General features: G+C 39.6%; 1 protein-coding gene and 1 pseudogene across 1 annotated transcript; both read right to left on the reverse strand.

Moving 5' to 3' along the window:
* Positions 1-4,036: 4,036 nt before the first annotated feature.
* On the reverse strand, positions 4,037-10,724 carry LOC118827709 (H-2 class I histocompatibility antigen, Q9 alpha chain-like). The gene is made up of 5 exons (XM_036599148.1): positions 10,564-10,724; positions 8,426-8,692; positions 6,872-7,144; positions 5,227-5,520; positions 4,037-4,062 (listed from the first exon to the last, which is right to left on the reverse strand). The coding sequence occupies exons 1-5, from the start codon at positions 10,610-10,612 to the stop codon at positions 4,037-4,039; spliced, it is 909 nt and encodes a 302-aa protein (XP_036455041.1). The 5' UTR covers positions 10,613-10,724.
* A 1,220-nt stretch (positions 10,725-11,944) lies between these two features.
* LOC118827710 lies at positions 11,945-17,561 on the reverse strand (annotated as a pseudogene).
* Positions 17,562-23,313: the final 5,752 nt, after the last annotated feature.

A 23,313-nucleotide genomic window follows, 5' to 3' on the forward strand; every position in this document is an offset into this window, starting at 1 on the left:
GCAGAACCGTCCAGCTCTTCATACCATGAACAGCAGAATGTGGATTTCCTTTAAACGTTGAGGTTTCCAGCCACACATGATGAGAATCACTTCCTTTTACCCATAATTTAGTTTACAGTGCTGAAGACAGCACAAGGACCAAGGCAAAGACATCAACTCTCAAAACAAAGTTTATCTTTATCAATCTTTGGTCTGATGTTGGTTGGTGACCAGTGTTAGACAGTGGAACTATGTTGGTCTGATGTTGGCTGGTGACCAGTGTTAGACAGTGGAACTATGTTGGTCTGATGTTGGCTGAGACCAGTGTTAGATAGTGGAACTATGTTGGTCTGATGTTGGCTGAGACCAGTGTTAGAGAGTGGAACTATGTTGATCTGATGTTGGCTGAGACCAGTGTTAGATAGTGGAACTATGTTGGTCTGATGTTGGCTGAGACCAGTGTTAGATAGTGGAACTATGTTGGTCTGATGTTGGCTGAGACCAGTGTTAGATAGTGGAACTATGTTGGTCTGATGTTGGCTGAGACCAGTGTTAGAGAGTGGATCTATGTTGGTCTGATGTTGGCTGAGACCAGTGTTAGATAGTGGAACTATGTTGGTCTGATGTTGGCTGAGACCAGTGTTAGAGAGTGGAACTATGTTGGTCTGATGTTGGCTGGGACCAGTGTTAGATAGTGGAACTATGTTGGTCTGATGTTGGCTGAGACCAGTGTTAGAGAGTGGAACTATGTTGGTCTGATGTTGGCTGAGACCAGTGTTAGATAGTGGAACTATGTTGGTCTGATGTTGGCTGAGACCAGTGTTAGAGAGTGGAACTATGTTGGTCTGATGTTGGCTGAGACCAGTGTTAGACAGTGGAACTATGTTGGTCTGATGTTGGCTGGGACCAGTGTTAGACAGTGGAACTATGTTGGTCTGATCTTGGCTGGGACCAGTGTTAGATAGTGAAGCTGTGTTGGTCGTTAACCTTTCCTGAACTGTTTCGCTTTCCGTATTTCCAGTGTTGCTTGCTGTTGATGTCTGTTCAGTGAGTCGTGCCAGAGAGTGTGAGTTGTGAAGGGAAACATGAATCGGATGCAACACCGGCGTGTTTGTGTGGTTCTCTCCTTGCTCCAGGGTCCTATGCTTTCATATTTATGAGCGCAGCACGAGTAGGGCGTCATCAGGGGGCGGTAACATTGTTTGACTGTTGCTGAAAAAATCACAATACCATTATACGAATACCAGTACGTTAGACTTTCCCCCAGTTCTCTGGCACTGAGCAGCCAGACTGCCGTCTCCTCTTTGTTATGGTGTTCAGGCACAGCAGAGGCAGCCAAACCCCCCCTAAATCCAGCCCAGCAGCGCCCCTGACTGTTTCTACCCAGATAGCGCAGAGGAAAAATATCCTCATTGGACAGTTTCCCCTTTTTAACCCTCTTGTTTCCAACCAAAACTTAACAATGAAACTCGAGCATTACTATAATATGTGCAGAATCTGAACGCAATGAGTAAAACCGAATGAAAATAAACTAGAAGTCACAGAATGGTGATTTATTTTTAGAACTTTACATAAATCATTAGACCTTAGAGCTCTGGAGGATCCCCACTGCAGTACAGTGAGCAGTGAGTGGACGCAGTAAAGTGGACAGGGGATGTATCAGTAAACAGTACAGAGATTCGGCTCCTTGGAGGAAAATGAATCACAGCGCAGTGTCCTGAAAAATGGATACGGGTTATATAGAAGACCTAACAGCTGTTATTGGTGATGCGCTACAGAACACAGCTCATGTAGTGCAGACATGCCGTGCAGCTTACAGACAAGCCCAGGAGAAACTGGAGAAGGTCCTGGAAAAAGTGAGATGCCTTGAGACAGAGCAGCAAAGTGAGATCACTCAAAATGTGGAGGAAGAGCAGAACGTGGTCGTGCAACACCGCCTGCTGGCACATGTGGAGGAGCCGACAGCATCGCAGGGAAAGGAGCACAAGGAGGCCGGACGAGGAGCAGAATTCGACCTCCTGACAAACTGCCAGGACCTGGAGAGAGAAAACCGTAAGATGAAAGACAGACTATCCAGGATGGAGTTGGAGATGCCGGAGGAACGTGAGACATGGAGAGCAGAAAATAAGGAGATAATGAGGAGATCAGAGGAATACATGAAGAAAATGTCCAGCAACAGATACATGATGGAGCAGAAGGTGAGGGACCTGGAGGCTGTCCAGGATGGAGAAGCAGACGCAGGAGGAACGAGAGACGTGGAGAGCAGAAAAGGAGGAGATAATGAGGACAGCACAGGACTTCATGGAGGCCATGTGTGGCTACAAGGCCATGATGGAGCAGAAGGTGAGAGATCTGGAGAGAGAAAGAGAAAAGAGAATAGAAAAGAGAGGAGATGAGAAAGAACTGACAGAAATGAAGAAAGAGCAGGAAAAGAAGAAGGATAAGGAGCTGAAAAGCAGATAAAAGAGGAGGAGAAGAGGGTGAGACATTCGGAGCGTGAAAGGGAGAAAGAAAGGAAAGTAGAGGAGAAAGAAAGGAAGGAGTAGGAAAAGAAGGGTAAGGAGCTGCAAAAGCAGATAAAAGAGGAGGAGAATAGGGTAAGGAATTTGGAGTGTGAAAGAGAGAAAGAGAGGAAAGCAGAGAAAAAAGAAGGGAAGAAAGAGGGGAAGAAGGAGCCGCAGGAGGAAAAGAGCTCAGGAAAGAGGAGATTTGGGAGAAGGAAATAAAGAAGGCCCTGAAGGAATGGATGCGAGTGAAGGAGTGAGTGAGTGAGATTTCTCCCTTAAATAAGTCAATAAAAACGTATCTAGAACCACTGAGTTGTGTTTGAGTGGTTTCTGTACTCACACATGTCACCATGAGTGCACTGTGTAATAAATTCACACAACATCTAAAAGCTCTGTTTAAACCAATACATTATCCAGCTGGTAAAAACGGTGAAGGCTAACTTGTTTGTGGGCAGTGTTAGTGTTAGCGATGAGCTTTCAGCTAGCATAGCTGGCTAAGTGTAATAGCCAGATAGGGTCGCCAGCCGTCCTGTAAAATACAAAATCCTACCTTAGTTGGAAACTAAAAGACGTGTTCCGTATTGAACAAGAGAGCTGGCGGGAAGGCCCGAACCCCAAGTGAGACGAAGCCTCACAACGATGGCGGGGATTTGAGATCAACGAGGGATTTGTGGATGGTGCGCGAGTCCCAAGCCCCACCTCCAGGCACTGCCTTCGGTCCTGCAGTGAGGCCACTTCAGTATGCCTCATATTCAATCCCAGTGGCCAAGCCAAGGAGCAGGGGCGGCTCAGGTGCTCATGCTGCCCTTAATGAGAGCCAACTGACGGTGATCTGGCATCGGCTTTCAAGTACAACTAAAAGAACTGATATTGTTCTGTAGTTACAAGCTTGATCAGAAGCTCCGACCTTGGAGTTATTTACTAAAGTTTACTTTGATTTGCCTGCATAATGTATAAAATACATTGATGTATCCTTCATTGATGGTGCTACTATTGAACATTTGCTGCAAGTTCTTCTACTGATTGAATGAAAAAGGTGTTAAGGTGTTCATTGGCAGTTTCCACAGTGCTCATCAATTCATTTATATCTAATGCTGGTATTGATTTCTGGTTGCAAAAATCATGATTAGTAAGCCTATTTATAAGCTTCTACAGTTCTTCGCTGAGCTGTGATCTGATTAACGGTCCAGGTGGACAGAATGGCGTGTATAAACTGCTATATTAAATTCATGGAAACTTATTTCAGTATATGTGACGTCATCCATCAAAGATTAAAAAAATTAATATAAAAAATCAAGACTTCATCCTTTACTATAAACCCAGTGCAGTATTGGTATCATGAATGATCAGAGTGGAAGAAATGATTCATGACTTTATTTACAGACTTTATTTGTATGTCTTTATGTTCCGATAACAAAGGTTAATGTTGCCTTTTCATAACAAAAAACACATGTTTTAAAAATGTGAGACTGACCACAAAAGTGCAAATAAAAAATGCTGATACTGAAAGAAAAGCTTGAACTTGCTGAAATGCTGAATCTTCTTCATCTTCATTGTCCTCCTCTGTACGTCCTCTCTGTAAAGACAAACGTAAAAACAACAGCGGGATTATAAAGTTTACTCTGACACCAATCCAAATTTCTGATGACAACAGACTGTAGGTGATCATACTTAAACTACTATAAATATAAACAAAGGGCACAGACAAGGTGGACATTTTACAACTAAGTCTTTATGAGACCACCTGAGTTTTACTCTGTGTAAAACTGTATCCAGGATATTTCGATAGCCTAAATTCCATGAAGCTGAGGTCAGTTTCTTGTTTGAATTTTCCCGTTCCACCTTAAATGGTGCAGCAGGTCCATTCTGGTGCCTCAGGTCACTGCCCGCTCAGGCACCATTTAAGGTGGAATGGAAAAATACAAACAAGAAGCTGGCGAATTGGAAGCTGACTTCAACCTCTCTAAAACACTGAGTCAGAGAATTCTACCAGTATTAAAAGTGAAGTTCAGATGTGTTGATCACCCTATCAGAAAACACTGCATTCAGACATGAAGTTAGCGCTGCACAGACTATGCTGCCTTTGGGACCCTCATGACCCCAATCTGCCCTTTTGATGGCCTGGATCAGTAATCTACTGCAGTGTAGGGCGTGATATTAAACATTTGATGAAGTTTGCTGCACAACAGCTGCTTGTCATTGTTGATTTCTGCCATAAAGAGCGCCGCTTTCTGTTGCCATCTGTCCTGTAGTTGTGCTCGTGTCTCTGTGATGATGTTGCACAAAACCCATCCATTGATGCCAGTTATAAACTAAATTTGGCTGTTTGAACAGTTGAGGCTGGACGGTGTTAAACCATTTTTTTTCCTTCAATAAATGAAATAATGTAAAAGCTGTACTCCTTGTTTACTTATGTTGTCTTTGTCTTATGTTAAATATTGGTGAAACAGTTTCATGTGACAAACTTGCTAAAGCAGAAGTAATCAGAAGGGTATGAACAATTTTTCACAGTACTGCATGTTTACTGATATCTGCTCTGGTTTCCTTACCACACTCTTTAACCATCATCCACAGCGCAAAGAGCAGAAGAACAGCCGCAAATACAATGAAGATGATTCTAAAGCTTGAGCTTCCGTCTGAAACACAGTGTTAAATCTGGGTCAGTGTCCTGTTTCTACTTCACCAGTCAAAAACAAATAAACTTTTAAAGACTTTTTTCCCTTCAGAATCCGATTCCCACCTTGACGGATTCTGAGATCAGACATCTGCAGCACTATTTCCTTCTCCAGGCTGCTGTGCTGAATGATGCAGCTGTACTGGTTCCTGTTCAGCTCCTCAGGTGAGACAGTCAGAACACTCCTCTTCTGGAAGGTTCCATCCTGGTTGGGTAGCGTCTCTCTGAGCTCCACCTCCTCATGCAGATCCTCTCCATTCTTCTGCCAGGAGATCATCACTGATTTGGGGAAGAAACCTGTAGCATGACACACCACTGGAGAAGAAGAGTCCTTCTGGAACAGGTCCACTTCAGGAGGGACTAGAGAGAGAGAGAGAGAGAGCGAGAGAGAGAAATGAGAAATGACACATACTGTTTATTTACTGAATTTAACATACTGTGAAAAAAATAGGACATAAAATGTTCTTATGGCACATTTCATTTTTTTTTCAATATGTTAACTCAGTGTGTTACTTACTTTCACTTGCATATTTAAAAAAAGTGGAATTTGACTGACTGATGTCCCTGAAAAAGCGGCGCAGTATGGGGACTGGTATAGTACTCACTAAGGACTCTATGGCCCTTTTTTCCACTGCAGGGCCAAACGGTTCTGGAGAGTGACCGTTTCCACATGGATGCCGTCCAACACGGAACACTTAAAACCAGGCTCGCCCAGTTTTTTGGCACGGTTAGCTAACCGTACTCAGGGCCACAGAACCATTTGTTGGGATGATGTCACTACATAGCAGGTTTGATTCTGACTAACAAAAGCTTTACTGACACAAGTTTAGATGATAATGACTCAGCTTTGAGGAAGAGAAGTTGAGCGGCTGATGTTAGAGGGACAGAAAGCTGAAATAACCTCCGGTGTCTGAAGCTGGAGCCTCCTAGCTAAGCTAATGCTAGCCAGCTCTTCTCTCCTAGATAACTTAGCATAGCTGAAGAGATCCAAACACCCCAGTGCAGGTTCAGTTCGACTCACTGCTCTGCTATCACAAGTACAGATGATAAAAACTTACAACAGCGGTTGATGGTGGAGTGACACTAAGCTAAAATCTGCCCTGTTCTGTAGTGCTTTAAGCTGTAGCTTGCCAGGCTAAGCTAAAGCAAGTGTGCAGTACATTCCCACCCCAATACAGGCTCGGTTCTAGCTTGTTAGCAGTTAGCCACTCATTTACATAGTTTTCTTGGGTATTTCATGGTTCTGATTTAGTGTTTCAACAGATGGAAACAGAAACCGGCCTCATGAGTCCGAACCAGCGCAGAACCACCCAGTACAGCCCTGAGAACCATTTGGCTCAATAGTGGAAAAGCAGCCTCTGATGTGGGAGCTATGGGCCAATGCAGAAATCTAATGATCTCTCTAAATATGAGGAATGAGGATCCTTTGGTGAAGTAACCCAGCGTCACTTAAACACTGTTCTCTTCTGGAGTTCAGCTGCTTATCCAACCTGAATTTTAATAGAGTAATTACTGCAAATTGCAACCTAACAGACACTAAACTAACATGATAATGTTTTATTACCCTGTACAGAAATCAGAGGCTCTGCTGTATTACACTGACTGAATGTAAAGAGAGGCATCAGTGAGATGTTTGTCCTCCACATTCTGATGAGTTATCAGTGAGTAAATGATCAGCAGGTTTTCAGTGATGAGGGTAAGTGTACTTTACCTTTCCTCTCCAGAGTGGATCTGCCGTAACCCACATACTTCAGTAACCACTCAATACAGGTGTTCTCCAGGTAGGCCCTCTGTTTAGCTGCTTCACGCAGACCCTCCCACTTCTGTTTGGTAATAACAGCTCTAACGTTGGCTGCAGTCCAGGTTTCAGTGTTCAGATCCAGACTGATGAAGTCTTCTCCATCATAACTGAACTGCATGTATCCTCTCTTGGTTCCATCATCATGCAGTTCACAGCCGTACATCCACTGCACTGTGTGAACTCCTGTACAGACACACAGGAATGTAATGCTGGAGCATAATAAAACAAATTAAAGCATGTGATCTATTGAAACAGTGAACCTCATTCATCTGCATAATAAACTGATGCAAAATAATATGAACAGATGGAGTTTTCTGCTAATTCCTTGCCTCAAGGCACATTCAGTGTCAGTCACTGCAATCACTATAGTGCTGTGAAAGTACCTCCCATGAAAATCTGTGTATTTTGTCTTTTGATCTGATCGTCTGATTTCTGAATGCTGTTGTTGCGTTTATTTGGTATGTAAATGCACATAAACAAACTGCCATTATTTAAAACACATAAATAGGAATATACTTGATGCTTAAGTGGCCTTTTATAGTTCGTCTGGTTAAAGCAATCAATAAAAAGCACTGTATGATCAAACTTTTGTTATAAATGTACACACACAGCGAATTTAAAGGTAATAATACAAGGTTAGCCACATCTCGCTGGAAATTCATGGCTCCATCTATAATGACAGTGTGAAATAAACCACAACACTTCCTCCACCATGCTTCACAGCAGGCTAGAAGTTCTTTTGGTCAAAGGGCAGTTTTGGTTTTCAGCAAACAGCTTAACCTTTGTCTTCTTTCTTCAGAGCACACATCGCACCAATAGTCCTTATCTTCAGGGGTTTTGTCTGACACCACTGTCATGCATCTACATCCTTTTTTGAGAGCAGAGGCCTCTTCATTCTTCCCCCAGGGGCTGTAATACAGAAACATCCTAACTCTGAAATCTTACCTGTTTAGTCAGTATGACCTGAAGGTAATAACCTCAGTGGTGTCCTAACGTCTTCTGTTTCTATCATTTTTAGACAGCTGTGACAGGTAGCATAACATGTTCACTATAACTAGCATGAAGATGTTACAACTCAGAAATCCCTGTGGACACGATCTCCAACCTCCCTCCTCATTACCTTCATGTGTTAATGTTGCAGTGACAAATATTGCAGTGATGGTGGTAAATAATAAGGCAACTGAATTGAATGTGTTGCTGTTTAAAATGCAGCAGGGGGCGCTCACCATGACCATGACTGGCCACGATCAAGTAGTTTATTTCCTAACTGGAGATAAGAATTTGTAAGGTAAGATCTGTTTTCTAAATTAAAACAGGATTTGCTTTTGAAATACGAAATTTTGAAAAAATAAAGATCTGAAATTAGGATCAAAGATTAGAAGTCTCTGTAACATGTTCTTAAAAATGTGATTGTGTCATGTGACTATTGTGTTTATTTTTTATGAAAACATTTATTGTTATTACCTGCAGTCTGGTTGACGCGCTGCATTGCTGTAGCCACGTTAACTTTGAAGGTCTCCTGATGACTCTGACTAATCTGAGTCTCACTGTTCCAGTAATCTGGATCATCAGCATCACTCTTCTCCATCCACTCTGTTTTGGGGATCATCTTCCTGATGTTACTGTCATAGTACACAAACTGCTCTCCATCCACCAGACCAACCACAGAGAACTCTGGGAAGTTTATTCCTGGAGTTACTGCAGTGTAGAAGTACTGCAGAGAGTGGGACGCTGTCAGGATAAAAATGAACAAAGTGACTGAAATTTTTCTAAAGGAAAAAAAATTTGAGACAATCAGAATATTCATGAAATAAAACTGAAATGTTGAAAGTATTCAGATTCATAATAATAGTTTATATTGATCATTCATGCCATGATTGTTAAAGAAGAATTCTTATTCTAAAACCTGTTACTTCAGACTGTCACTATTTTCCATCATCAGCATTCCATATAAACTCAGAAGACTCGTGTAGGTTCACTGGTGGTTTTGATAGTAGATAAAATGCCTATATTTGTGTTGTAGTCATGGCGATGCCTGGTTCCTGTCACCACCACTGTAAAGACATCTGAGTCTCTACAATCAACCACTTCACACCAAACAACTCTGAATGACTTTGTTTACATCTCAACTATGAAACTTGCAGACATTTTGGTGGATTTCCCCTTTGTAAATGTAAATGTAAATGTGCTCTGTAAATGTTTGAAAATCATCTGAAAGAGGCGATGCAATCATGCTTGGGTATAAAAGGAGCATCCAGGAAAGGTTCTTTATAAGTGAGGATGTTTAAGACTACCAAAAAAGGCATCAGCGAATAACACAGCTGTTAAAAATACTGTTCCTCACTGAGCAATTGACCAAGATTTTAGTCATTTCATCTTCTACAGTGCGTAATATCACCATAAGATATGGAATCCACAAAAATCTCAGTGCATGAAGGAAAAGGCCAAAAACCACAACTGAATGATTGTGACCTTTGACCCATTAGACAGCACTGCATTAAAAACCAGCATGCTTGATGGATATCACCACATTTAGTCAATAAAGAGCCCATCACTGCTTCCACAAAACTTAAGACTGTACTGTGCACAGATGAAGTAATACATCAACAATTTCCAGAAACGTCGCCGAATTCTCTGGGCTTGAGCTCCTCTGAAATGGACTGATGAACAGTGATAATATGTCTTGTGGTCTGACGAGTCAGCCTTTCAGATTATAGAAATAATCAACATTGAGTTCTGAGAGCTAAAAAAGAAAGGAGCATCCAGACATAAGGTGAAACATCAAGTATTGCATTTCAGTTTTTCGGATTTGGAGACCTCTCTGGTGAAAATGTGTAACTGCAAGCAGTGGGGGTTGAGCTTTGGCCCCCTTCCCCGAGGGGATGAATCTGAGTATTGAAAGAGAATTTAAAGAGAACTCAGTCTAAACTCTGTGAAGGAGCGTCTTCTGAGGATGTGAGTGAAATGTCTACTGTTGTCATCATATCTTCATCGGTATAAAGTTGATTTTGAGATTTGAGGCCTAAACATCGAGCTGGACCTTCTTTTTGAGGCTGTGTGTGTGAGGGTACTATGTAAAACCAAACAACATGGTGTGAAAAACTTGACACCTCTGACTTTTAAATGATTATTTCAGGCTTTACAGGGCGACTCGCAGCAGCGCACACTCACCACATTTTAGCCTGTTTATATTCTCCTCGCTCAGTAATGATACTTCTTTCAGTTTTCATGAAAAACTTACAAAATCTTACATAGTGCAGCTTTAGAAGAATAGTTCTTGTACATTTAGTTGCAAGTTAAGGGCTGTTTGTTCAAATGAAGTGGCAACATTAAAGCGATTTGTGGTCCGCTTTAAGCATTAGCAGTAAACAGGAAGTTAAGGGCTACACCACTGAAAATGGAGTGGCTGCAAACTGCTAAAAAATAAGACAATTCTAGCACAAAAATATATATTTACTCTATTAAATATGACAATAAGCCAGACACAAACTGAGCAAACATTTCAGACTCCTGCTATCACCAGTGCTGGCCTCTGAAACATCCTTTAACCTGTAAGCCTTTAGGTTTACGTATACAGCATGTTGTAATTAATATTAACTCACCTGCTGATGTCAGATTAATAGTAAGTGCAAGAAAAAGGAGAGATTTCATGATTCGGTTCCTGCGCTGTGAATCGTCACGCAAAGAAAGAGATAGCAGAACTGTCCGGCTCTTCACCCCGCAAATAGCACAAGGTGAGATCTTCAGCCGCGCAATGAGAAACACTTCCTTTTACCCACGAGCATAACTTTGTTTACGCAACGCTGGGGACAGGACCAAGTGAAAGAATCGATAGCACTTTACTTTGTATTTTGGCAGTAAGTGGGTAATAATAGTCTAATATTGTGTTAACAAGTCATAATTACCTAAAAATTACATGCTAATATTCTAGTTGCTAATAAATAATAAGTTAAAAGTTCATAGTATTATTGCAGTTATAATTTCAATGCAGTTTAACCACATTGTTCTGAGGAACTGATGTAATCACCTAATCTCAAGTGGTTTCATAGAGTGGGCAGAGATTGGCCTGTTTAATCCTGCACAGCAGTCTAATTCGGGGGGCTGGTTGACACAACAAGGATTGCTCTGCAGTGTGCAATACTTTTAGCATTGCTTACTAATGTAGCAGTTATCATGACTCAGGTGCTAAAAGATGGACCACAGTGGCAAAAAGCAAAAAATAAAATGAAACGAGGTATAAGGAACTTAGCATTAGTTTACAGTATATTAACTGTAATAATTGTCACATTTAACATTAAATTAAGACAGAAGTTTTCATTCTGTCAGCCTCTCATTTTGACAGGAGGAAATGAAGGTGAAAAGCTGTCAGCTAACCAAACCTTGGAAACTAGCCTTTCTCTGCTAAGTTAGCTGTTAGCTAGTACAAAGCTAAAGTAACCTTGCCACATAATGTTGACATAACCATGCGATAAGCATGTCATGGCAGATGTCATGACTTTTGTCCAGTAATATAACAGTGTCATGTTACCATTACTGGATAATTTCAATGATAGATGTCATAATATTTGGAAACTGACTTCAGCCTCATCTAAAACACGGAGTCAGAAAATCCTAGGAGTATTAAAACTAAAGTTCAGATGTGTTGATAGCCAATCACCCTGTCAAAAAACACTGCATTCGGATATGAAGGGAGTGCTGCACAGCTGCCTTTGGGACCTTCGGGACCCCAGTCCACCCTTTTGATAGCGTGGATCCGTAATCTTTCTGCATTTGGTGAAGTTTACTGCACAACAACTCCTTGTCGTTGTTGATTTATGCTGAAAGAAATGCAGCTTGACCCCAATTATTAACTAAATTTGGCTAAATTGATGATTGAGTAAGAAGAACAGCTGCAACTGCAAGGAAGATTTTTCCAAATAAGCTTCCGCCTGAAACACAGTGTTAAATCTGGGTCAGCGTCCTGTTTCTACTTCACCAATCAAATCATTCTAAAAACGAGAGCAGATTTTTCCCATTTAGAATCGCTTTACTTTGACTTTGAAGGACTCTGCGTTTAGACACCCGTATCCACGTCTCCAGGCTGCTGTGATAAACGGTGCAGGTGTACTTATTCCAGTCCACCTCCTCAGGTGAGACAGTCAGAACGCTCCTCTTCTGGAAGGTTCCATTCTGGTTGGGTACCATCTCTCTGAGCTCCACGTCCTCATACAGCTACGCTCCATTCTTATGCCAGGAGATCATCACTGCTTTGGGGAAGAAACCTGTAGCAAGACACACCACTGGAGAGTAAAAGTCCTTCTGGAAGAGGTGCACTTCAGGACGGACTGGAGAGAGAGAGAGAGAGAGAGAGAGAGAGAGAGAGAGAGAGAGAGAGAGAGATTTAATAATAATTGTAATATTCTGACAAAAAAGGCAGTGGAAGCTTTTACATTTAACTGAAATACTCAGCATGTTGGTATAAATACTGTATATTTACACTGATTACATTGAGGCTGCATGCAAACCATTAATTCACCAGGACTACCATAGCAACTGCCGAGACATACCCTAGCAACCACCAGAGATATAATAGCAACCACAAAGCAACACCATTTCAACCACTTGGGATACCATACCAACCACCTAACAACTGCCAAGCAGCCATCAGAGATACCATTGCAACTGCTTAGCAACATCTTAGCAATCACCTGGAATGTCATAACAACCGCCAAGCAACACCCTAGCAACCACCTGGGACAGCTTATCAGCTACCTAGCAACACCCTAGCAACCATCTAGGAGACCATTGCAACCACCATGCAACACTGTAGCCACACCCAGAAACACCACAGCAACTACCTAGCAACACCCTTGCAACCATCAGAGGCACAATAGCAACTAGTTAGCAATCTCCCAGCAATACCTTAGCAATCACTTTGTATGCCATAGCAACCACCTAGCAACAGCTAAGCAACCACCAGATACACACGCTATCAATCACCTAAGAACAACCTAGCAATACCATGAAATTGCTTAAGCTGTGCCATCACTCTGCATTTTCTACAGGAAATGCACTTCTGTAGTTTCACTAAAGTGATCAGTGGTGTAGCGTCTGGGTGTGCAGGGTATGTGCTTGTATACGGGCCTGTGTTCAGGGGGCCTTTCTACCAAAGATGAAAGCTTTCAGTATTGTTTACCTGATGGGGACAGTTTTGGTGGTCTACCAGATGTTGCAGGTGGTTTTCGAAGCCCCATTTGTCTGTAGCTTTAGTAGCTTTTACTGTTTTGACTTTCTTCTTCCTTGTATAAGTGAATTATTTTATATCTAATCTCCTCAGAAATATCTTCTAAATAATGAATAACTTGTACTTAAAGGCTATTTTGACTGGAAATTTAATAACTGAAGGGTGGCCTCTGACTTTTCCATAGTTCTGTATAGCTCTGTGCCCATAAATAAGCAATTCACAAAAACAAAAAAAGACATAAGGTGGTACATTATTCTGCACATATCAGGCATGATGTGCATAAATGCATAAATGCAGCATTTAAAAGTATATTGCAGCCAACTGAATTAGCCAAATAGTATAATGACCCTGTTACATACATTATTAAATTATTATTATAACACTGAAGCAGTTCAGAGCCACATTTACAATTATTTGGTCCAGGGGGTAAAAAAAATTGAAACAGGACGTCTCTAATAATCAATGAATGTGCAGCAGGTTTTCAGTGATGAGGGTGAGATCACTGTACCTTTCCTCTCCAGAGCGGATCTGCCGTAACCCACATACTTCTGTAACCACTCAGTGCAGGTGTTCTTCAGGTAGTTCTTCACTTGAGCAGCCCAGTTTTCACCCTCCCACTTCTGTTTGGTAATAACAGCTTTAGCGTTGGCTGCAGTCCAGGTGAGAGTGAATATATCCAGACTGATGAAATCTTCTCCATCATAACCGAACTGCATGTATGAACCTCTCTTGGTTCCATGATAATTCAGTTCACAGCCGTACATCCACTGCACTGTGTGAACTCCTGCAGAGACACACACACTTCATTCATATTGATGCACAATACAGGAAAGAAACCCTGACTAACCCTGACCATCTCAAACAGGGGTCATTTCTGGATTAAAGTACAGCAGACAAGACGGAAAACAGATCAGATAACATGACGAGATGATTTGCCTTTTGAACTGAATGCAGTGCTTTGGGTAGAATGAACTTTTCAGAGAGTAACCTTTACTTCACACATTAAACCATTAAATTCACATTAACAGTGAACTAACAGTAACAGTGGAGGGCATGAAAGGTAAGAGCTGACATGTTGACACTTCAATGGATTTTATTACATATTTTGTTGCACAGTTAGGCCTTCCTATAAGAGGGGGAAAGGAGAAAGGTTTCAGGGTTCCTGCCACTAGGGGGCTCTCCAAGAGTCTCAGTGAAGTGTGAGTGCACCCCTGGTCAAATTTCATGTTGATTTTCTTGTTGATTTTTTAAGTGTAAATGAGTTAACACATCCTCATCCTTCAGGGAAAATACAACAACAAATGTGCCGTTATTTTTTAATTATGTTTTAATTTAAAAGCTTTTTATGTTTTTTTTTATTTAAACATTTTATATTTTATTTTTCTTTATGCTAAATTCAGTAACTGAACCTTAATTGCGTATTAGAATGTTCATAAGTGTGTCTCTGTAGAGGATGTTTAGCTTATTTTCACCTAGAAAATCAAAATCAACCCACCCAGGGGTGTCCAAACTATCATTACTGTAAATGGGCCTGTCATTGCCAATATAAACAAAATGTATTGTAATATTCAACTCTGTGTCTAGATGAATAAATGTGCACTGCTGGCACAAAATATATTCATGCTGTGTGTTTATTTGTCAAAATACACTCATATTTAGGTAAATTGGGAAATTTGTTAACTGAAATAAAAGAAAAACTGTAAATACGACCCTCAGTTTGATGCATTATGAGAGAGCAATGTTTAAAAAATGCTTGATTCTTTTCTTCTTGAAGCTTTTCTTTTATAAAATGGACCTGATTATTATTTTTTTTCATGAGTTAGATGGTCATTTTGGGTTATGTTGCCTTCTTCAGTGGAAAGAAGTGTGTCATATAAAAACAGAAAATTTTAATCTAAATATGGCGAAACTACACTATTTGATCTTTAAATACCAAAACTATTTATTTCAACATCTATTTAATTTTTTCCAAAGAAACCATGTTAAAATGATGTAACTGTGTGAAGTAATGTTTTGATTTCTTGCACACTAAAGAATCACTGACAACCACAAATAACAGAAGTGTACTAGAATAAAAGAACTGTACTAAACATAAAAAGAATCAAGTCATTTTCAAATATTTAGCCTTTTCTAAATATGATCTACTGACAAGAGTAGCAAAAAATATTGTTGCTGAATTAAAGAATTGACTAGAACAGGCGTCTAACCACTAGTACTGCACACACATTAAATACTGAGAGTATATTTCCGAGATAAACAAGAACACAAAAATAATTCTAAATAATTAAAGGAACATGAAAAGCTAAACAATAACTGCAGTGTTCCCTCAGCTGCATCACTTGATACTAACTATATCCATTCCACTGTTGTACAATGTTGCTTGTAGGCAACAAACATATTCAAATAATTTCTCAAAACACAAAAATCATTTTTATGATACTGATGTTGAACATTGTGCAGTTAAGCGTTATTCATTTTCTATATACAAACTGTATGTTGAAGTGAACATTATCCTTTTTTATGTATTAGATGTGTTTAAAGCTCTGTGTGTTCATGTTCACCTTTACTGTGGTTGAAGCGCCGCATTAGATTATCCACGCTGGTTCTGAAGTTCTCCTCATGACGCTGACTAATCTGGGTCTCACTGTTCCAGTAATCTTCATCCTCTTTGTTCCTCATCCACTCTGTTTTGGGGATCATCTTCCTGATGTTACTGCCATAGTACACAGTCTGCTCTCCATCCACCTGACCCACCACAGAGAACTCTGGGAAGTTTATTCCTGGAGTTACTGCAGTGTAGAGGTACTGCAGAGAGTGACTCACTGCCAAGAGAAAAAATTTACATTTCATACAAATAAATTAAATTTAAGTTAAATTTAAATTTGATTTGGCCTTTTAGCCCTAAAGGTCAACACTGCAATATCTGTTTCTCATTACTGATATTTATCATAGTTTCACGTTGAGAATAAAAGAGTTTATAATACTTTAAGATGAACTTCAAAAAAGTGAACCAAGACAAGAAATTATGAGCCAAAATGTTAAAAATGTAAAAAGAAAAAAAAAATACAATTAATAGTAATAAGATACACACACACACACACACACACACACACACACACACACACACACACACACATGGCTGGAGTTTTAAATTATGCAAAACAATGAAAAATGACAAAAATGGAGATATGAGGTTTTTGAGCAATAGAGACAATATATACAACATATTACATACATATCTTACATTATTTTTGACATTATTTTTTATAATTCCAACATACAAGCTGCCGTTTACACTGTGTCAAAACTTCATGAAGAACGAACCAACAGAGATTGAAAAGACTTATTATATCTCCTGTAGATGAACTTTTTCAAGCTTTTATTTCCACAGTGACAAAACAAAGTAAAGGGAAACGTGTTTCGATATATATTATTAATATGATCAAAAAAAAATATTATATAGTATAATATAAAAATTGTATATATATATATATATATATATATATACAATTTTTATATTATACTATATAATATATATATATATATATATTTGATCATATTAAAACTACAATTTCAAAAGATATTATGTGTGTAAATTTGAAGCTGGAAGTTTATTAAACCACAAAATCAAAAATCTTTAAATACTTGCTCACCTTCATTATATGCTGTGCAAAAGGAACCAGAGCACATCATTTAAAACCACTGATCTTCTCAGCAGTGGATACTTATGTTTGTACTTATAACAACACTATATAACATTAGAATAAATACAAATAAAAATAAATACAGTCAAATTTATTAAGTGTAACAAGAATTTCTTGTTTTCAGAAAGCGGCTGATGTCTTGAGTGCTAGTTAGAACAAATCTTGGTTCATCACATATATGTGTTAAATTATCCCAGCAGCTCACCTGATTTAATGTAATGATATGTTGATTAGATAAAGCTGGTATTAGATGATAACTATAATTAATAATTAATGAATTACCAGACTTCCTCGATGAGAGGTTTGGAAATCATTAAACAAACACATTAACACACATACAGTCACTACTTACTGTATTAATATTACTCGTATTTATTCTAATATAAGTGATTTTCTCAGATGCACAACATGACATATGACATAGTAATTAAGCAGTAAAATGGTAAAAAGTAACTATGATGAACATGTTCTATTTCATATCATTTAGTTTAATACACATATGGTATTTAGTAATAGTATTACACAAAGTATTACACAATTATATGGCATAGTAATTAATATTTAGATATAATAAACACTAGTATGATTTGTACTCTACTGTCTATATAGCTAAACTGAACTCACCTGCTGATGCCAGATGAACACTAAGCGTAAGAAAAAGGAGAGACTTCATGATTCACTGTATGTTAGTGCAGATTATTCAGCTCAGACAGAGTTTCACAGCTCTCTGCTTCAACCAGCCGTCATTAGAGTGTGGTAGATTTACAGGAAGAGGGTCACGTCCGTCCCCCTTATTCAGACAGCAATAAATATCTAAACCCAGCTGTTCAAAAGCATAAATTTATCATCTCCTTGTAGAAGAAATACTACACGCTGATCTTTCCAGACTCTTCCTGTACACTCTTGTCCAGAGACCGGCCTACAGTCTTCAGACAAACTCATAATGACCCTAACGGTCCAGTCCTCAAATACACCATGTTGTAGCATCTCACTCTGAATTATTAAGATGTAAAATAAAAACTAAACCCGTCTGTTGGTCCCACGAGATCTTAAACATGTTGTTATGTCTGCAAAGTCAGCGTAAGAATTCCACTGTAATTTGGCGTCTATATCACACCAAGACATTAGCAGGACGTAGTTTTGTGAACTGATCTGAATCAGAAGAGAGATCAGAAATAGTCTCCTCACTCTTCTTTATACAGTTGTGTGCAAATATTTTAGCACCCCGGTTGAAAATCATGCTTTATTGATTTTCTGATTTTTATGACTGTTATCATGAGATCACGTATTTTTCATGTGACGATACATTTTTTCACATAATCATGTGTTTTGTTTTCACAGTGTGATCATGCAGGTTTTTTCACTTGATTGTATGTTTTTTCATGTATCATATTTTTTCTTATGACAGGTTTTCCTACAGGTGATTATACCTTTGTTTGAAATGTGGTCACTTTTTTTCATTGTTTTTTCTGCATGTGATTGTTTTTATTCATATGTGATCATACGGTTTTCTCCACATGATCACCTTTTTACACATGGAATGGCTTTTTCACATAATTACAATTTTTTAATATATGATCACATATTTTTCCACATGATTACATTTTTTTTCACATGACTGCAGTTTTTGGCTTTTGATTATGTTTTTCTCACAGGTGATCACACAATTTGTGAGCATGCATTTGTTCATGTGACTATTATTCAAAAGAATAATGTAACAGAGCTGTAGTTTACTGTTCATATCACATTGTTTACAGATCTCTTGGTAGAACATCATTAATTGTAGTTAATCTATTTTCTGCTGTATTTTTAGCTGTTTTTTCCTATTTTATGTGTAACACATAACAGACAATCTGATAACATTATAAGCTATATAGTTCATGTTAGATTTTACATTATATAATATAATAGTATATAACAGTATATAATAGTATATATAAGTAATGATGCTAAATGTACAAATTTCATTTTTAGTATTTTTTTCTGAAAAAAATCTTAATCTGGTCTCGGTCTTGTCTTGGTCTTGGCCATTTCTGATCTCAGTCTTGACTCAGGCTTGACTACTAAAACTCTTGGTCTTGACTTGTACTCGATGTCGTTACAGTGGTGGTGATAGGAACCAGGGGTCGTCATGACTACAACACAAATATAGACATTTTATTTACTATCCAGAACCACCAGTGAACCTACACGAGTCTTCTGAGTTTATATGGAATGTTGATGATGGAAAATAGTGGAAAATCTGAAATAATAAGTTTTCAATGGGGTCTATTTTGCCTCACAACACCCTGCATGTATCCATCCAGTATTAGAGAGTACTGTAAAACAGTGTCTCAGTCATCAGGCAGTGAATTCATAACTATTTACTGTAGTAACTTTCTGTGAGGGAGCTTTTAGAGGTGGACGTCTGGTTCCTATCACCACCACTGTGAACAATGTGACTCTGTAAGTTCCTCCAGAACTGAGCGTTTCACACCAAACCACTCTGAACGGCTTTGTTTACATCTTACATATTTAATTATGTGGAATTTAAAAAAATACTGGAATTCCTCTTTTGGTACATGGCCTTGTTTGATCATGTGGGCCTCCTAATAAACTGAATACCTTCTGAAAGCTGTTAGCTACAACAATTAAATCAGAGTCAGCGTGTTAATAAATACATGTTCTTGTCTTCTAACCTGCACCACCTGCCTGATTTCAAACTGGTTTTCAGGTTTTTGAAAATTTATGGGGTAAAATGTTCCAGGAATGAAGCACAAAAAGATTAACTATTATATTTAACTATAGTGTCTGAAAATCTGAGAGCCAGTAGCTGTTTTATGAGTACAGTGCTGTCATGAGAATCGTCACCACTGAAAGTTCCACAAGACAGTTTGTGGTTAAAAACTGAGCAAAGAGCTGCAGGTTTAACCTCGTTTTCTCCTCACGGCCTCATTACAATGAAAGACAAAGTCACGGCTAACTGAACGTCTACATCATCACACGCTTCCCTCAAAGCCTCTGCAGGTGTTCAGTATCTGCTAGTAGTAGCAGCTGATATATGGCCGTATATGGGTTTCTGATATATGACATACATTAGCATATATGGATCTCCCTTATATCCAGCTTATGTTAGTCATATTTGGACATATTGTATATGTGTCATATATGCCAACTTATTTGAAATGAGCCATTTTGGAATATGGAAAATTTATTTCTGGTCAAAGATCAACATTTACAAACATACAGTATGTGTAACTGATATATTTAATAATATTTGATAGAAAACTTCAATCATATATGGACGGCCTGTATTGCTCATATATACTAGCTTGATGTTTAGAAGGTTTTTCATTTCACTTTGATTTTTTTGCTTTAAAAAGTCTTTGTATGTTTGTATCAGACGTGTCAGACGGACAGTATATATGTGATCCATATATTTCTCATGTCCTCACTGATTTTTGACCTTTATGGCCTGAACCGAAGGCCCAGCTCTTATACAGTTGACAGCTCTGACAGTTCACCACTGGATAATATACAGGGAGATTCACTCGAAAGAGGCCCTGAATATTCTGTTGTAACTCCCGTTAGGATGAAGCCATCTGAACCGAAAAATCCGCCACATACCTTGACGTATGTGTAATCGATTACATTACATGTGATGCTGGAAGTGATCTCTGTTTTCTGCCAGACACATGAAGGGGTACGGGGGGTATGCACCTGGAAGTTGCAAACGGAGGTTAAACATTGCGACGGGTGTCCGGCGCTTACCTCATCGTTCTGACACAGGAGCATCCCGGCTTGTTGGAAGCTCCATATACTGAGGAGCACAGTGCATGTAGTTTCGTTCAGATTGCTTCGTCCTAGAGTGAGTTATTACAGAATATTCGGGGCCACTTTCGAGTGAATCTCCCTGTATCAATGTGTTCAGGTGTTCAGTTCTACTGTATATAGTTTGACCTTCTCCATCTGTTTTCTGGCACCCTCTATTGGCCTCTCTGTACAGTACACAGTCTCAGTACTGTTACTAAAAGAACTTTGGTAAGTAACTTGGCTATTTTACTGTTCAAGACCAATTAGCCCATTTGAACCCAAAACTGAATTCACTTCTATGTTCTGTTCAAGCCTGTGGTAGATAATCTTTTTCCTGTACTTTACAGTAGAATCAGGTGTACATTCAGAAATGCAGCTTTTATTCTAAACCCAACACTGCAATACTGATTGCTGTGAAGATGTCATTAAAAATCATCTGATCTGAGTTCTTCATCTTCTCCTCTTCTCTACTTCATTTCTGTAAAGACAAATATAAAAACAACAGTGATTCACAGGTGAAAGATGTCCTGCCATTCATACAGTCTCAGCTCTCAAACTGACCTGCAGACTCATAATCCACTGGAGAGAAGATGACCTTGGTTAACACAGACTCGTCTGAAGGTTCTGGAGGAGAGAGAGGGAGGCGGGGTTAGGAACTCTGTGCTGATAACGCTACTAGAAGTGACTGAAATGAAATATAGTATTTGTATAGATGGAGCATTACAGCTGTCCAGAGCTGTGTTTGTTAGTCATGTCCTGGCTGCGTATTTTAGTTCTGCTGAAACATATGGTAAAGTTTTGGTAGTGTTATGCTTGTTTTGTTAGTGACAAAATGATAAATTCAATCATTAGTTTACATTAAATAAACATAATTAAGGTATAAGGTAAGGGGTTTAAGTCTGAAGTCAGGTAAAAGTCGATGTGTTTTCAACTCTAACTTTGAACACATTGATATAATAACGGCCAATATTAGGAGGGAATAGAAGTAAGTTGTTTAAGCTAAACTTTGACTAATTATGGACCAGTTAACCAAAATGTGGCGTAAAAAACAAATTGAGCTATTTGTGGTAAAAAGGCTAATGTGGCTAAAATAACTGATTTTTTGGAACCTCTCATTTAACTGTTCCAACCTAAAAACTGTTCCAACCTAAAAATGAACTTCTTTGGTACAATACACTGGGCCTGACTTAACTCCACCAAGGCCGGTCCTAAGGCTACGGCTACGCAAGGAAGAAGGTGGTCACTCTGGCGAGGTGATCAGAACCAGCAAATTGGGGAAACTAGCCAAGCAACCGTATGAATTCTGAATTAAAATTGATTGCAACAAATGTTACCACAACTGGGGCAGCCGATGCGCCAGCACTATGGGAGACGACCTACTGGCTGGGAGACGACCATGGATAAATTTGGACTGCGCCTCCTATCCTTCACTGCCTCAAACAGTTTGATTGTCGGGAACACCTACTTCTAGGTACTTCAACTACTTCTAACACCCGACAAAACAGCAACTAACCTGGTGAAATCCATCTAGCAAGGATTCCGCTGTACTGGATTACATCCTGATCAACACCTGAGTCTGCTTGACGCTGAAGGATGTCCAGACCATGAGAGGGCCTGAATGCAGTTCAGACCACTACCTGGTTTGTGTCAAGATCCAACTCAAACTCCAACACGCCAAGTGGGCCTCGCCTCCAAAATCCAGACTGGACCGGAAACAACTGACAGACATGTGGACGTGTCGCACGATGTAGACAAAGAAAATAAAGGGATCTCAAGGGCGATCCTTGACTGTACCAAGCACCTGTGCCTGCCTATTCACCGCTGAACTGTAGGTTATAGCCTCAGGTTATAGAAGTGAGTAATAAAACTTGGGCCTGCTGGCGGTCCCTGGCCTTTTGGGGGGGTTACTCAGCTGTGCTAGCTATCTATGTTTTAGATATGTACGAGATTCATGAGACTCTTTGTGCCTCTCATTTAACACCAACTTTCAATGTCAGCCTGTTTTGGAGGCCCCCAGTCCAGCCCTGAGTTTTACTTATTTGATTTACATTGAAAAAGTTCAAATATTTTAAGACAGTTTGGAATTAAACCATTTTATGTGATTATATCAATAATAATATCTGATGGGTTGGTTTCCATTCCACTGGAGGAATCGCCACAAGGAGACCTGCTGACAGGTCAGTGTAGAAAGGTGTTATCTGAGCAGCCCCTAACATCACTGTCTCCTTATCACTGAACTCTTCTCTTTTGCCCTGAATGTCTTTATGTCTGATTTCAGTGTTCATTTTCAACCCTGCACCTCACCAGCGTGCGGTCTGTCATCCTCGGTGCAGCCTGCCCTCAAACTGCAGCCGCACGTACGTCTGACCTCTGTGTGTCTCCCTGTAAGAAAGTTGTGTGCAGCTTCCTTTTCCTTACCGGACTCCTTCATCATCTTCCACAGTGAAAAGAGGAGGAGAACAGCCAGGACTGCACTGATGACGACACCAAACAAGCCTCCATGTGAGCCTCTGTCTGAAACACCAGTCTGTCAGTCTCCTTCAGCTGCTTCACCAACCAAACGAGTCTGAGAGTACAGAGGGGTTTACTGCCACCTTGGAATCAGATTCTCCTACCTGACAGGATTCTGCGGT

Source organism: Colossoma macropomum, unplaced genomic scaffold (assembly GCF_904425465.1).
Source record: "Colossoma macropomum unplaced genomic scaffold, Colossoma_macropomum, whole genome shotgun sequence".
NCBI lineage: Eukaryota > Metazoa > Chordata > Actinopteri > Characiformes > Serrasalmidae > Colossoma > Colossoma macropomum.